The 14,894-nt window shown below is 39.8% G+C and overlaps 1 protein-coding gene across 3 annotated transcripts in view; it reads right to left on the bottom strand.

Moving 5' to 3' along the window:
• The window catches only part of LOC125761833 (protein TANC2), a 108,636-nt gene extending 94,182 nt beyond the window's left edge, over positions 1 to 14,454 (bottom strand). For 2 of the 3 annotated variants that reach the window (XM_049423346.1, XM_049423348.1), the window contains exons 1-2: positions 13,908 to 14,454; positions 12,207 to 12,827 (exon numbers count right to left, since the gene is read on the bottom strand). In XM_049423346.1, the coding sequence (XP_049279303.1) occupies positions 12,207 to 12,827; positions 13,908 to 14,439 (1,153 nt within the window). In that variant the 5' untranslated portion in view covers positions 14,440 to 14,454. Of the gene's footprint in view, positions 1 to 8,889; positions 9,584 to 12,206; positions 12,828 to 13,907 lie in introns of those variants that run through there. The other variant, XM_049423351.1, reaches the window with a different exon arrangement.
• Positions 14,455 to 14,894: the final 440 nt, after the last annotated feature.

Below are 14,894 nucleotides of genomic sequence, written 5' to 3'. Positions count from 1 at the left end.
AGACCATAAATCTCATGAAACAATTGTGAAATAAATTGCTATACGATTTTACATAATGTTTTGTAGAAAATAAAATCAATAAAATTTGTACCAAAATAATAAAAAAGAACATTTTAATCTTCGTATATAAATATAACTACTCGATAAAGTTGATTTATGTTTCTCAATCTGCTAAAAATATTACTTCCTGTGGAATTTCTTATCTTTAGATATGGAAACTGTATTTCCTTCGTGCTCTATAATCAATTTGATAGCTTATCTTCAGGGCTATTTCAATAAAAAAAATTGAAAGGGTTTCGTGCAACGTTCTCGGCGCCAGATAATCAGATTAGGCTGAAAGCATGATTAGGAATTAGCAATAACGTTAGAAAACCAACAAAAATAAAAAAAAGCTTATAAAATTTAATATTTAATATAAAAGTGAATAAATATGCAAATATAAAATATATAATCAAACACAAACACAAATTTTGCTACGTTTGATTTTACATGTGTTAAATAGTTGCAGCATGCAATGTAACAAAATTTAATTATGCAATTCTCTTATCGGTCGATCCAATAGAAGTTGCGCAATATTTTTTTTTCTTCTAAACATACCACACATTCAATGAAGCCCTGTATACGAGTGTGCCTCCTTAAGCGTATTTAAATGGCACGTTTGGTTGCAGTAGTTGTTATGATAATAATCACCCGATGACTGGTAACCCATTCTAGCGGCTCTAACCCCATGCAGATGAGAACAACTTTTGGTTTGCAAAAGCAAAAGTGCCTTTGCCTGGCGTGGGCAGAATGTTCGATTTCAATCGTTCAGCTGTACGAATCCGTAGCTAATGTAGCGTTAAGTGTTTATTTTTTTCTGTTGCGTTTCGTTCCTTACCTTCGTTTCGACTATTCGGTTCGCTTCCTCGGTTCTGACGGTGTTGCATTCCACCGGAACAGCACGCCTCCATCAATGAAGCGACGACAAACCAACAGTATATTATGCAGCTTGAATGAAGTTTTGCTCTAGAATCGCAACACGCGGTCGAACCGGTTGTCGAACCACTTCAGACATCTTGACGACAAGCCAAACTCAGCGTGCAATTTGAGACGGGGGGGTAATTACAGCCACCAAACATGCAGGTGAGATGAAATGTTGGCTTTGATCACGTTACACCAGAATCCCTGGGCCCCAGACATTCAGACACCAGGACACGGGTTGGTTACAGAAGGAGCGAAAAACTTCAACTTCAAGCACAACAGATGATCTATTTTTGTCAACTCTTTATTAATGGAAATACTCAACGCTCTGGACACCATGTAACAACCAGCCCCGAAACTTCAGTAAACTCGATCGATCTCGCGCGGTCAATGTTGCAAACGCGTTACGATTGGTGTCGCGAGTCGGCAGATCGATTTGGTGACAGGATTACGATTGTCACCCGGCCGTACCGAATCGGCTGGCGAACGAACGCCGCCAGTAATGATTTATTACACCTTCGACAAACCTTCTCCTCAGTACGGGCTGTGCCCTTTCGGTTGTCACTGGAGCGATAATTTAACAATTCGCAAACAAGGTACCAACCAAACGCCTTCCTTTGGGTTGCCTTTTTTTACACACATGCGTGAAGCACAGCAAACAGGGACTGCGACTGGGCGAATTTGTCCTTCCCTTTTCGGGCTGATAAGAGCGATCGTCGAAACGGCCGGTAAACAAGACAGATGCCGATCGACAAGCTGTCAGAGTGTCATGTCTTTATCGATTCTACGGTTGGCTAATTTGAGGTAGATATATCGGCACCAGTCGCATTGCCCTTAGGGTGGCTTATTCGAGGGGTAAAAAAAAGCAAAATCAAATTGCGTAGCAAGTGATCTAAAATAAAATAAAAATACATTCTGCCGAATGCTGAACAAAAAAAAAAGGAAAAGCTGCTTGAATTCCAAAATCTTCTGGAAAAAGAAATGATTCTCCTTTCGAAAAGCACATTATCATTACGATAAAGGGGTTATTTCGAATGAGAAACTATTTTTTCTCCTTTTTTGATTTTCAAAATTCCACACGCGCCATAATTAAGGACGATAACAAAAAAAAACATATTTTTGTACAAACCTGTAGTGATAAACGAGGCTTGCAAAATTAATTCTTGACATCAACATGAAGCACGATAACGATACCACGGATGATGGAATAAACACAGCAGTTGCCTCTGCGCGCACTGTTACTGACACGCACACAAAAGGAGAGACAAACATGTTTTACCATAAATCTTCCCTCGCGCACTAAAAAAATGTCCAAAAGCACCCCTCCAGCACCTGCAATTATCAAAGCAGCGAAATAGCAAAACAATATACATATGCAAAAAAAACATAGTAGCATCAAAGGAAAAACACTTTTACTTCAGTTCGGTAGCCGTGTGCCGGAACATTATCGCGCCGTTTTTTCAAATTCGTACACGAAGACAATTTATTATTGATCGCCTTTGTTGTGCCGTTTTTCGCGTGTATACCATCATTTGTTATGCATCAATGTGTTGTGACATGTTTGGTGCTCAAAATTTCACAACAAAACACATCCGTCTTGTGGAGTGTCAGTTCTCAGCAACCTCCTGGGTTCCGGGGATGGAGTTGAGAAAAATTTGCATCAAACTCACTTGGACCTTACGCATCATTTCTTTGGCTCTACTTATTACGAAATGAAACAGTCCTATCCCCTACACAACAAACCGGTTAAACACAAACAAAAAACACGATGCAACAAACCAACAAAAAAAGAGAAACCATTGACCACACTGAAACCAATGGAGGTTCCCTATCGGAGCGAAGGATTTTTTTTGCTTGCGCCGACCAACTGGGCCCGTACATCATCAATCCTTGTGTCCTTACCATCGATCGTCTTCCTGCGGCTATAGAGTGAAGACCGCCCTCTTTGGCCCGATGCATCCGACAGTCTAAACGTTTGCCATCGGGAAAAGAACTGCGGGAAACGGTTTTTTGGTGACCGTGAATTTTGAGAAAGTTCGAATGAAATCATTAATCATTTGAGCGTTGCAGACTTGGTTTTGCAAACATCTTGTTAATGTGCATTGTTTTTTTTTATTAATACAATTACGATACATGCGGAACTGTTTGCATGTCTGTTTGCTTTGTTCTTTATGCTATAAGATGTTCGATGATCTTGAAAGAAAAAAAAGTGCTTTATGTAGACCTAACACTCGTTGAAGCTTGTTCGATGTTACTTTGAAAAACTATTTTGAAGCGCTGGGTTATGTGATTCACGTTAATTTAACAAAATCTTCAACTAGAAATGTGTACATTGAGTAAAAAAGAATTTATAATAATATTTATAATTATAATTTATAATAATAGATATAAATAGATATAAGAGTATATAATAGATAGAGTTTATTCATAAATTTAATCATATTTATTGAGTGATTTAAATGCAAGTAGATTTTAGTGATTTAAATCCAAATAGGGTAACAAAACACTTTTACTCACGCTTATTGAGTGATTCGAAGTGTTCGAAGTTCGAAGAATGAGTTATAATGGAAAGAAGTAGTCAAAAGATTGGTACAGTGTATTATTTTTACTCAATTTATCGCTCCAAAAAGAAAGATCTTTTTCATCTCTTTCTTGAACCACAAACAGGAAAACAAAGGAATGAGAAAATGCACTTGAGCTTCGAAAAAGCTGCGGAACCTGTGGCTGCACACGGTTGTTCGCATCAATTAGGAAACAGAACAGTAAAAAACACGATAAGCAATTTTTACACTGTTTTCAACGTCTTTTTTCCCCCTTTTCAGTTGATTATAATGCGATAACATGATTTGATATGTTTTTTTTTTGTATTTTTACCTTTCATTGCTTTCTTACTGATAGTCTTTTGTGTTTATCCTGTTGCTCAATCGGTGAACCTTTCCGTTTCTTTACATCATTCTTGTTCGATTAACTTAGACCGTACGATTCGGACTAAGCGTACCACGCTGCAGTTCAATTAAAATCTCGTTTGCGATTGCAAAATGATTACGATTTTTTCTCATACTTTTTTCGTTTCAAATTTTATCATTTCTTTTTCATTTTTACCAATGGATGGTGCTTAATAAACTGATTTTGGTCTTAGGTGCACTTTGCAATTCTTCCATACAAAGAGGTGGAGTCAGCAAAAGTGTTTTTATGATATATTTTTTTGCTTACTAGCATTGTTTAATTTTTATTTTTTAATTCTTTCACTTCTCCGGACCCATTATTTCTCCTCTCTACTTCGCATAATTTCGCGCTCAATGCAGTCACCGTATTGATGGTGGTGGTAGAAATTAACATCGTTCCCTTGAACCACTGGCAGCGGCATTTACGCGTGCTTGTTGTCGCGTAATTGCAAACCATCGCGTTTTCATCGCGTGGACGGTTGAGTGCACGTGTATGCAGCACCAAATGAAATGGGTCCGTCCGTCCGTGTGTGTGTGTCTGTGCAGGGGATAGTAATGCACAGCAATCGATAAATTCACGGTCATCCAAAAACGCTTGTAGCTAGTGATACTCTCCCGTGCGCACAAGTGCTGAACGTTGGACTACGAACACAGATAGGTTAAAACCGTAAGCATGGCAAGGTCTTTTCCCAGGTCCTCCATTATGGGTTTCAATTTCAACCCTTGTGCGATTGCGCGAACAAACACAACTGCCCTTGATGGAGCAGATAACCAACGGGCCGGGAAAGGAATGTTTCAAGTAAAAATCTATTGAAGAATCGACATGTTACTTACCATCACACAGGAAACGTCATACAAAAATTGGTTTGTACATCAACATCAATTACCACTGTGGTGATCGTCATTTTCTCGGCATTCCACGTCAAACTATTACAGCCAGCCGAAGCCTGTAAAACGCCCACCGGCCTTGGTGGAATGTGGAGCAAAATAGTTTTGTTGCCCAGTTTTTCACTTATCATTTATTTTTAAGCTGTCAATTCGATTGCAATCGCAAAGCTGCAGCAGCATGCAGACGCAACCACCGTACCCCCTGTACAGCTGTCGAAAAGTGAATTTTCAAGGAAACGAAACGTTCCTTCGGACAGAGCATACATTTGCCATCCTGCGGTACGTACTACTGCCAATAATTAAAATAAATGAGCAATCCAGTTACAACCTTCTTCAACCATCTGTCCTTGTAACTGTAAAGATCTTTATCATCTGAAAGAAACTATTATGCAAGGGGTTGTGCTTATGTTAGGGGAATTAGCTTATTGGGAGGAGGTTTGAGGTCTGAGAAAGGGAATTCAAAACTTTGATCTCGAAACCATGTAGTTCATTCAAATCGTGGAGAAAAACTTAAAAAATGTGTGCTTTTTCTTGTATTTCTTTATACAATGTACAATATTACAATTTTTTTTAAACTAGCGAAACATCAAGAGAGAAATCGCAAAGATCGCTGTCCAAAATTGCCAAAGCAACTAATAACATCAAAACATAAAAAACAGCAACCGGACTACATCAGGGAGTCCTAGCAGAGCCCGTTCGAAACAGGCAGGGTTTGAAGAATTGATTCGGAAATTGATTGTATTTTAATAAACGTAAGCATGTGTATAGCCCTGAAGAAATGGTTTGTTCCTTCGCTTTGCTACAAATTGATCACACAGTAAAAGCGGCAAAGTAATGGAATTATGGATAGAGAGATTAACGTACTATGTGTAACGAAAAAGGAAATAAAACGTCCCTAGTGGCAATATGTGAGTTATGAAGATTGCGTGGAAACATAGCTCTTACTGAAAATGGAAATCGATCATACAAATATTCCACATGCGATGCAATTTAAATATTTTACATGGGTTTTTTTTTATTTTAAAACATATTTCACTTTACTTTTATCAAATCGTTATGAAAAAAATCAACAGTCCTCAGAAGGGTATTCCAGTGCTCAGTTCACGTTGTTTCTGCATTACCATTTCATTTCAATTACGTTCGATTTTCCATCACGCTGTAGTAAACGGAACTATAACTTTCCTTTAATTATCGTAAATCATGTATGTGAAAAGAAAGGTGGTAGCGTCACCTGTACGCTATAAAAGCAGCGAGCGCGGGTAAGAAGGGGCAGTCGTTGTCCAGAGTTGGAATAAAGAACATTGTCAGTGAAAATTTAGTATACTCTGTGTGGTCTTTTCCCTTCCCCTCACCGTCTGTTTCCTTACATGTATTGGCTACTGTATTTGCCACTCAACGACGAAGCCTGCGGGAACTATACAGGTGAAAGCCGGTTTATGCAACAACAGGAAGAAACAATATCTGAAGGCACCATACCATTCGTTTGCAGTTTGAAAAAGGAATCCAAGGGGGTGCATATATTTGCAGAAAGCAATGTGATAAAGAATAGTGTGTTGAAGAAACGATCAAGTACCTTGTACAAACTTATTTCTACGGAAAGGAAATGAGAAATCATCTTTAGTTTCCTTTAAATTAATTGAAATTTCTTATGCAACCATTTATTTACCCAACAGTGATGGAAGCAGTACCTCGACTGAAGTAAAATATGAAATAAATCAAACCTGAAACGTGTCCTTTACCGTGAGATGACACGCACTTTGCGCTGTCGACTCATTATCCACACAAGCAGAAAACACATTGTTTACCGTGAGGTAACTTATTGTTTGGTAAATTGTTTCATTAATTAAATTCCACATACAACCAACCCTCTTAAAACAAAATTAACCTCACCATAAACCAATTTTCGCCTTTCGACCGATCGAATTGATAATTTTGTTTTGGCATGAAGACATGTCATCCCAGACTCCTACCGCTCAATGTGCTGTAGCAATCACGAGTACAAAATGAATTATGTCCCTTCTCCAACTCCCGGCTTTTACATGCGTTATTCGCTATTATTATCTGGCCTTCATAATTGACAACAGGAGTATCATCATCATTGTCATAAAGATCAATTGGCTAAATGACAAATTCAGCAGCCAGCGTGTCTGCTTGGCTTCAGCGTACAGAATTACATCATGGAGTGCACAATCAAAACACTTCCTTCCAAAACCCGCTCGTTTCATTAATCGTTCCCCTATATTAATGCCTAGCATAACCTGTGCATCAAGTATCACGGAGTCAATCTTTCGATATCGTACGGAGGGCATCGGGAAAGGTTAAGCAAAGGCCTTGATTACGCCAAGGCGTCAACCGAAATTGCCAATCTCTCTGTGAGCCTCCTCATTCGCTTCAGAAGCATTCTAGGACAGGCTTTTTATCTGCGCCCAGCTGTAAAGATAATATTCTCAAGAAAGGACACATTCCTAGCACAAAAGGCTCCCTCCTCTCGCACATTCGAGGTTCAAAATGACAATGAAGAATCATAGTCCAGCAAACAGCAGGCAACAACGAATGGCACAAAAAACTTATGGCAGCTCTAATTATGTTCACTGCCATCATCATCAAACAGCACATACACACACGGTTGCTCCTTCACCACCGATGATTATCTCACTGCAACGTAGGCTCATTATAAGTGGTATGCTGTTGTGGTGTTTTTTCATTTTTATTTTGCTTACTTATATTATTAAACATTTTTTTACTCTCATTGCAGGGTTGACTGCAGCTGTATATACGTCGCAACCAACTGCATCCCGGGTTGGTGGAAGTCGGTTTCAAAATTCAATTTTCTCACTGCCTCCGGTATCGTACAACAAAAGCCCTTGATGATCGTACGGCTATACCAATGACGTGCATACCTTTCATACTGGCTGATGAACATTTTTGCCGCTGTTTTATTTTGTACAAATAATGAAACGAAAATAAAAAAAAAAAACCCCATCCGTGGTAATAGGGTAAAAGTGGCAAAAAAGATCAACCTAATTTTCACAGCAAAATATCAATACCGAAACTCATGTAGCACTTCTTCGTACCGGAACGGTGAGCTTGTGTGTCTTAATGGAATGATAATAATGATTATGTTGGCGATGATGATGACGATAACGGAGATAATGATGATACAAAAAATTAACTCAGCACCGAGTTGAGGGTAAGTGAAAGTGAATCCCATGCCTTTTTCAAGGACGTACGTACGAAACCGATGGGTTTTCTATGGATCGTTTTAGGCTTCCCTTTACCGAGCGATCAGCGGTTTCATGTTGCTTTTTTATTGCTATTGTTGATTAAGTAGAACTTTACAAAAAAAGAACCAAATAGCAAAGGGGAGAGTAGTATGGACCTTGACTGGTCCAAACTAATTTACCATCAAGTGTACAGAATGATGTAATGAAAAAATATCCACGATAGTATTTAAAAGAACTCTATTCAATTCAATTTTGTATAAATCTGCAAAATTAAGATAATTACTTTAAATATGTAATTAAAACTGTATTGTTTTAATTGCTTGTTCCACCATTATTTAACACACTAACTTAGATGAATCTAAACATTAATACAATTGAAAACTTTAGCCGTAATAAAGCTTCTTGTAATCATGAATAAAGTAGCTGAATTATCAATTAAAATTTACTTTCAGCAAGAATGATTCTATTTCTGTGCCTCTGTTCGTTACACGGCACCGATAGTATAATCGCTGAAACAAACCGGAATCAATAAGAAAAACTTCAATCCAGCACAATAATTCCTAGCGATGATAAGTATACGAGGGGACACATACTTCATTCACAATAATACCCAGGCGTTCCCATTCATCTGACGACCAGCATAAGCTCAATGTGCTTTTTTCATCTTTTTTTTCATTTTCCGGCAGTATTGATTTCACTACATTTACACAGAAGCATGCTTGCTGCCTGCTTAAAACACGCGCATCTCACTAGACCAAAACAATTCCGCATTCATCCGGATTGATAAGACCCCGCACGATGGTAACATCGCGTGTAGTATGGTGTGTGCGAAAAAGGGGTTTTAATATTACGACTAGTGACGACATATTTACCAAATACCGATCTCGTGCCGCCATCGTAATCTACGCCACCACCTGCTACCAAACGCGTTCCCATCCTGATCCGGCGTGACTTTCGAAACATGGTGTTGCATTAGCTGAATATCCGATCCGCGCGTGCAGCAGCGTTATCGCTTATCGTGCACCCGATGTAACGCCGGGTAACGCTACTATCTCGGCACTAGATAGAAGATTATTTTTGAGAGCAATTTCACAGAAAAATAGACACTTCAGCGTATGAATCACTTTGTACCGGCACAACGATACGGTAGAACAATTAGATTTTTTTTTAAATACAAATTTTACACACTTTTTGCACTACATTAGGCGAACGAGAGAATGATTCATATGTGTACACCAGGGAACTTAATTTGATGCTCCCATAAAGGATAACGCAATTTCACGCTTCACATCACTGCTCCATTCAATACCGTTTCATAGCTAAGAACGGGGTAAAAAGAGCACGTTCTAAACATGCGGAGCTTAACAACATTTACACCTAACAAACCGTGACAATTCCTGCTTGAACACGTTGCTCATTTCGTTGATCAATTCCAGCTTCAATTGCTCGAAACGGCACGATCACAACGCGAAAACCCGGCCGTATGTTTAAACCGTGAGGCGCCAACTGACGAGCAAACTTTGGAACGGCCTAGCCTCGAGAACGCGCTGGCAAAATACTAAACAATCGCGTCACCACCTGTCAAACAGGCGACGTAAGCGTGAGAGCTGACGAAGACTACTACCACCACGATCAAGCTTTATTTGCACGCACTCGGTTCGGTGATAATGTTCGATCGACACGCAAACCACGGCGCCTGCTTCTCATGCGCGGGTGAATAGCTTGCTTCTAACGCACACGCGCTCGTGTTCGCTTATGCATGGAGTGGTGATTTTAAATTTCTTTTCTACTTTTTTTTGCAAATCCATCAACCTCTACCCTATAAAAACGGGCTTTGATTCTATTCCCTACAATCTGACAGGGATCATAGCAGCTCGGTGGACAAACTGTGTCTCACACATCAACCCCAAAAGGTTACGCATACCTTTGCATTCAGGCATTGGCATGGTGTATGATAACAGACAGCGATTTGCACGACAAGAAAAAAAAAGTTGGGCGCCTTGGAAACATTAAGTGATAATGCTGGATTGCAAAAAAAAGAACAGCTCCATTCGGTTATCAATTTTGCTGAGCCAAGTGGCGTCGGAGCAAGCAACTAGAGTTTATGTGATTGTGGATTATTTATACCGGCGCAGAGACTATACACCTGTGCACATGAAACAGCTGTTCCCAGAACTGTCTGTGGTTTGTCGACAAAAAATATCATTAAAAGGAATTTCTTTGTAGCATTGAGTTTTATACTTTTTCTTCTCCCAAGTGTTTATTTGTTCTATTTGTGTCAAGTTATCCCATTGTGAAATCAGAATATAATGGTTTTGTTGTTTTGTTTAATTGATAAAAAAAAACTCATTCAAACCTTAAGGCCACCCAAAAATAACAATAATATTCATTAGCACTACTAAGCTACGTTCGATTGTAATTTAAACGCTCTCAGATTTGGCAATGTGGGCGAGAAGCTTTTAATTTCCATCATCCTTTCCCGGTGACAAATGCGATCCGTTTCGAGAGACTTATCATAAATTTATCCAAAAACTCCTTGCAAACTAACAACATGAGCTAAACTGTTGTGATTTTGTTACGGTTTCAGAATTGCTCCAAAACAAAAAGTCTGTCCACGTCCCACGGAAGATACTGTTTACCGCCATTCTTTCGCACTGGAATCACAGTTGCATTTCCATAGCTATCTTTATTTGTTTGTTTATATAACCGCTTGTGCTCTTTGTAAATAGTCTCTTCCACGGTGGATTACATTCCAAATTCCAACAACGAAAGGAGAGCAACAACAAATTAAGACTACAAAACAACTGGTGGTGACTTGTGTCCCAGCAAACACCTCTCGCGATGGCCTTTTTTTGTGTGTGCATAAAGAACCAATCCTCAAAAACCATCGATGAGCTCGATTTTGCGACCATTTTGCACCCACGGTTACTGCTGCCAGAGTGAGCTGCCCATTTCGGGGTATGGTTTCACACGCGAACCCGGTACACGGTACTGGACTCGAGGAGTTGCCTCGAGACGACAAATTTACATTTTTAGCTTTATGACGTACCGGGGTTCACACTTGTCACGGAAGAACAACCCACGCTTGCATTGGTTACTATTGCCATTTTGCCAACCACCATGATGTCAACTCGCCTTGATTCCCCATAGCTCGAGCTTAGAGTTGGGCTAATATCCATACATGATCACATTGACGATCGGTGAAGCGTTACGCCGTTAGCAAGCGTTACTGTGTGCTTTGTGTGTTACTCATTCTGCGGGGAGGTTTCGAAACCGACGATGATCTGATGAAAACCGATTAAGATAAGCTAAAATACAAAGTTGGCTAGCTCCTCATTTTGTGTGTGTGTGTGTGTGTGTGTGTGTTTTGTTCTTTTTCCATGACATTTCGATATCTATTACAAAACACGAAGCCCGGTGTTACAAAACAAAAAGAATTAAACAGTCAAACTGATGACCAATCGACGGGTTTGGCAGACAGTTAAATCGTTTAAATTTGCGCTAACCAAACCCTACAGATCAAATGCACCGACAGGGGAAGTATTTTTGTTCAGGGTGATAAAACTTCTATTGCTAGCCTTGATTTTGTTTTACGCCACAAACCAATCGAAGCCACGGTATCGTTCTATGGCGTCGATACTTTTTACAACGAAATCATTTTATTTGCAAGCAACAGTATCTCTCGGCGCTTCGCTGCTATCATATATCGTCCGTAGCAGTACACACAGTGTGTGCTTCAGGCGCCGGTCGGTGCAAACGAACTGATTAATGGGCAAATGTGTACCGAGACGTACGTGCAGCCGATATTTTATGGCCCTCGCAGTTATCGAGTACGAGAAATTGCAGTCTAGCGTTCCCTGATAAAATAGAAAACGGGCGTACGGCTGCCTGCCTTGCGCCGATGCAATAGGTCGAGTCTTTGAAGTCAATCGGTTCGTTAAGTATAGTATTAGGTTTCTCCTAAACATGCTTCCAAGCAAACAAGGAAGTATGCCAGTGGTTTCGAATTTAACTGGCTAAATTAGAACCATTTCTGAGTTCAAGTTGAATTGGATTGTTCCGAGCAAGATGAGGAATCTTTCACATTTTTTGGTTCTTGAAAAGTTTGTCCAGTTTGAGAAACTTATAACGTGGAAAGAAATAATTTCTACTAAAAATCTAATCATATAACAAAAACTATAACACCTACCTTTCTCCGCAATGTCCTGCAGCTCGGCTTCCGTTTCCTCCGTAAAGTCATCCCACCAGCGTACGCGCGTTTTCTCGTTCGCCGAGTAGCGTGCAAAGTCGAACGACGAATTCATCGAGTTTGGTTCGTAAAGCGAGCTGTTGCCCGATTGTAAGTCATCGACGAAGGAACTGTTCATCGACAGTGGTTTGCCCGCATCGAGCAGATTCTCGTTGCTCTTCACAATTGCACCCGGTTCGTTCCAAGCACCGGAAACCATCGGTGCAGCGCCGCCGTAACTGTGCAGTTCCCCATAGCAGGAGGTGGTCATGATTTTGGGAAACTTTTGCACCGGTGCTCCACCCGTGGCCAGCAAAAGCGCCTCCGTGTCTATCGCGATCGTACGATCGATCGCGGACTGAGGCGTCCGTTCGCGGGGCTTTTTCTTAACCGTCGCATAAATTTCGATCTCTTCGTACTTTTGCTCGACGGTACGATCGTGTGCGGGATATTCGAAGATGTGCGGTAACGGTTGATATCGTGGTTGCTGCTGCTGATGATGTACGTCGGCAGCCACGATCAACTTCTGATGGTTCTGCTTGTCGGTGTTATTATTGTTATTGTGGTAGTTCATTCCGATGCCTGTTTGGGTGTAGATTGGAGATGAGAATAACAACTCTTTTTAGTGAGTCAACTTAGAGTGGATGAGTCGTTCTTAGGAGTCAGCTCGTTTAACGAGTCATAAAAAACCCGGCATAAGCGTATAAGTTAAGGATTGCTAATTTTACTCACTCATGAGTATAAGCATGTAGCCGTGGTGAGTTGAGTTGCAAAAAGAGTAAATACTTGAGCTGAAGCGAAAATGTGCGTGTGAGTTGAAAGGAAACGTTTGATACACATGAGTTTAAACGAAATACAAGTGTACAATACCCAAACTAGCCTAATGAATATACTGCTGGCTCTGTATAGAAAAAAATCTATAAATTTGAAAATTTCCTAAGGCTATAGCATTAGTTTCTTTTGAGTAATTTTGCAAAAAAATTATAAATTGGTTTATTTTAATGCCAATTGGTTGAAATAAGTTTCTTTTCATTCAAATAATACTTAAAATAAAAAAAAAGAATAACAATTTATAAAAAATATAAAAAATTGAAAATTTCATAAGCCTATAGCATTACCTTTTTTTTGAGTAATTTTGCAAAATTTTATAAATTGTTTTATTTTAATGCGAATTGATTGAAATAAGCTTGTTTTCACTCATATAATGCTTTAAATAAAAAAAGAATAAAAAATTATAAAAAATTAAAAAAATTCTTCGAATTTTTAAATTTGAAAATCTCCTAAGCAGAGGCGGATCCCGTTTCATGTGCTTACCGATCAGACTAGCCCGCTTGTTCGCTTATGCAGGTTTGATAGTTAGGCATAGCGAGAAGTATATTCATTTGGCTAGTTTGGGTATTGTACACTTGTATTTCGTTTAAACTCATGTGTATCAAACGTTTCGTTTCAACTCATTTTCGTTTCAACTCATTTTCGTTTCAACTCACTCGCACATTTTCGTTTCAACTCACGTATTTACTCTTTTTGCAACTCGACTCACCACGGCTACATGCTTACACTCATGAGTGAATAAGTGAAAAAAGAGTCGCTAAAACTCCTCGTGGTGAGTGAACGAAACTTGTTCAATACAACGTTTCAGCTCACTATCTCACTTTTACTCACTTTGCATATCTCTAGTGTAGATGTGATTTAAATCCTCGTACGATTCAATATCCAGGATGGCGGATTCATCCAGCGTGGTTATAAACTCGTCAGCATCTTCCGCCTCCCAGCAGGATCTAGATGCAGCTGCAACGACTGCTGCCTGTTCCGTTTCAAATTCTATGTCGATTAGTTTGGTCGTCTGGCGTAACACTTCCGCCGGAAGCGAACGAAACGGTTTCGCTTGTGTCCACGGTTCGTACATCGAGACGGGTCGTCCGTTCTTCTTTGGTGTCGAGCAATGATGCGGAAGGCCCAGGATAAAATCCGGCACCAGCCGATCCGGTTTGAATATGGACGCATATTCCGGATTTTCCGGATTGGATGAAACGTACGACATGTTCATCAAACCACCAACTGCATAATCTACGGTGTCGTGAGCTTCCTCTCCATCGTCGGCCGGGATCCTCACGAAGCCATCCATCATCCTATCGCAGCTTGAAGCATTCGAAAGGATCGATTCGTTCAACAGTTTTTCCTTCGACTGATCCATTATTACCAATTTATGGTGGAATCCATTCGTAGAATCAATTGGATAGAGTAATGCTTACTCTGCCTGTAAAATAAAAATAGAAGAAGAAAAATCTGCCATCAATAGACGAAACCAAATAATTGTACAAAAACCAAAGTGCATGCGCAATGCGAGCAATTTCCTGACGAATGTAACCTTAAGCTGAAATTGGCAACCAAATTCCTGTGCGACTGACTCAGCGTTCAACGACCTCCGAGCATCACGAACCCTAAACCACAGTCGGCCAGATTTAAAGCACAGAAAAGGCCTAGGGGAAATGGATAAAATTGGAATTCCCTATCGGAAGGAAGCATCAGCGGTAGGTTGCCGACATTCGCATTTGGTAGAGGAACGAAATCCAAAGCAATGAACAATGCAAATGTGGATGTGAAGAAAGCAGAAACACAAAAAGGCAGAATTAATTTTAACACTTTTAT

Source organism: Anopheles funestus, chromosome 2RL, assembly GCF_943734845.2.
Source record: "Anopheles funestus chromosome 2RL, idAnoFuneDA-416_04, whole genome shotgun sequence".
In the NCBI taxonomy this organism is placed as follows: Eukaryota; Metazoa; Arthropoda; class Insecta; order Diptera; family Culicidae; genus Anopheles; species Anopheles funestus.
The sequence above is the reverse complement of the archived record's forward strand: the minus strand, read 5'-3'. Positions and strand labels throughout refer to the sequence as shown.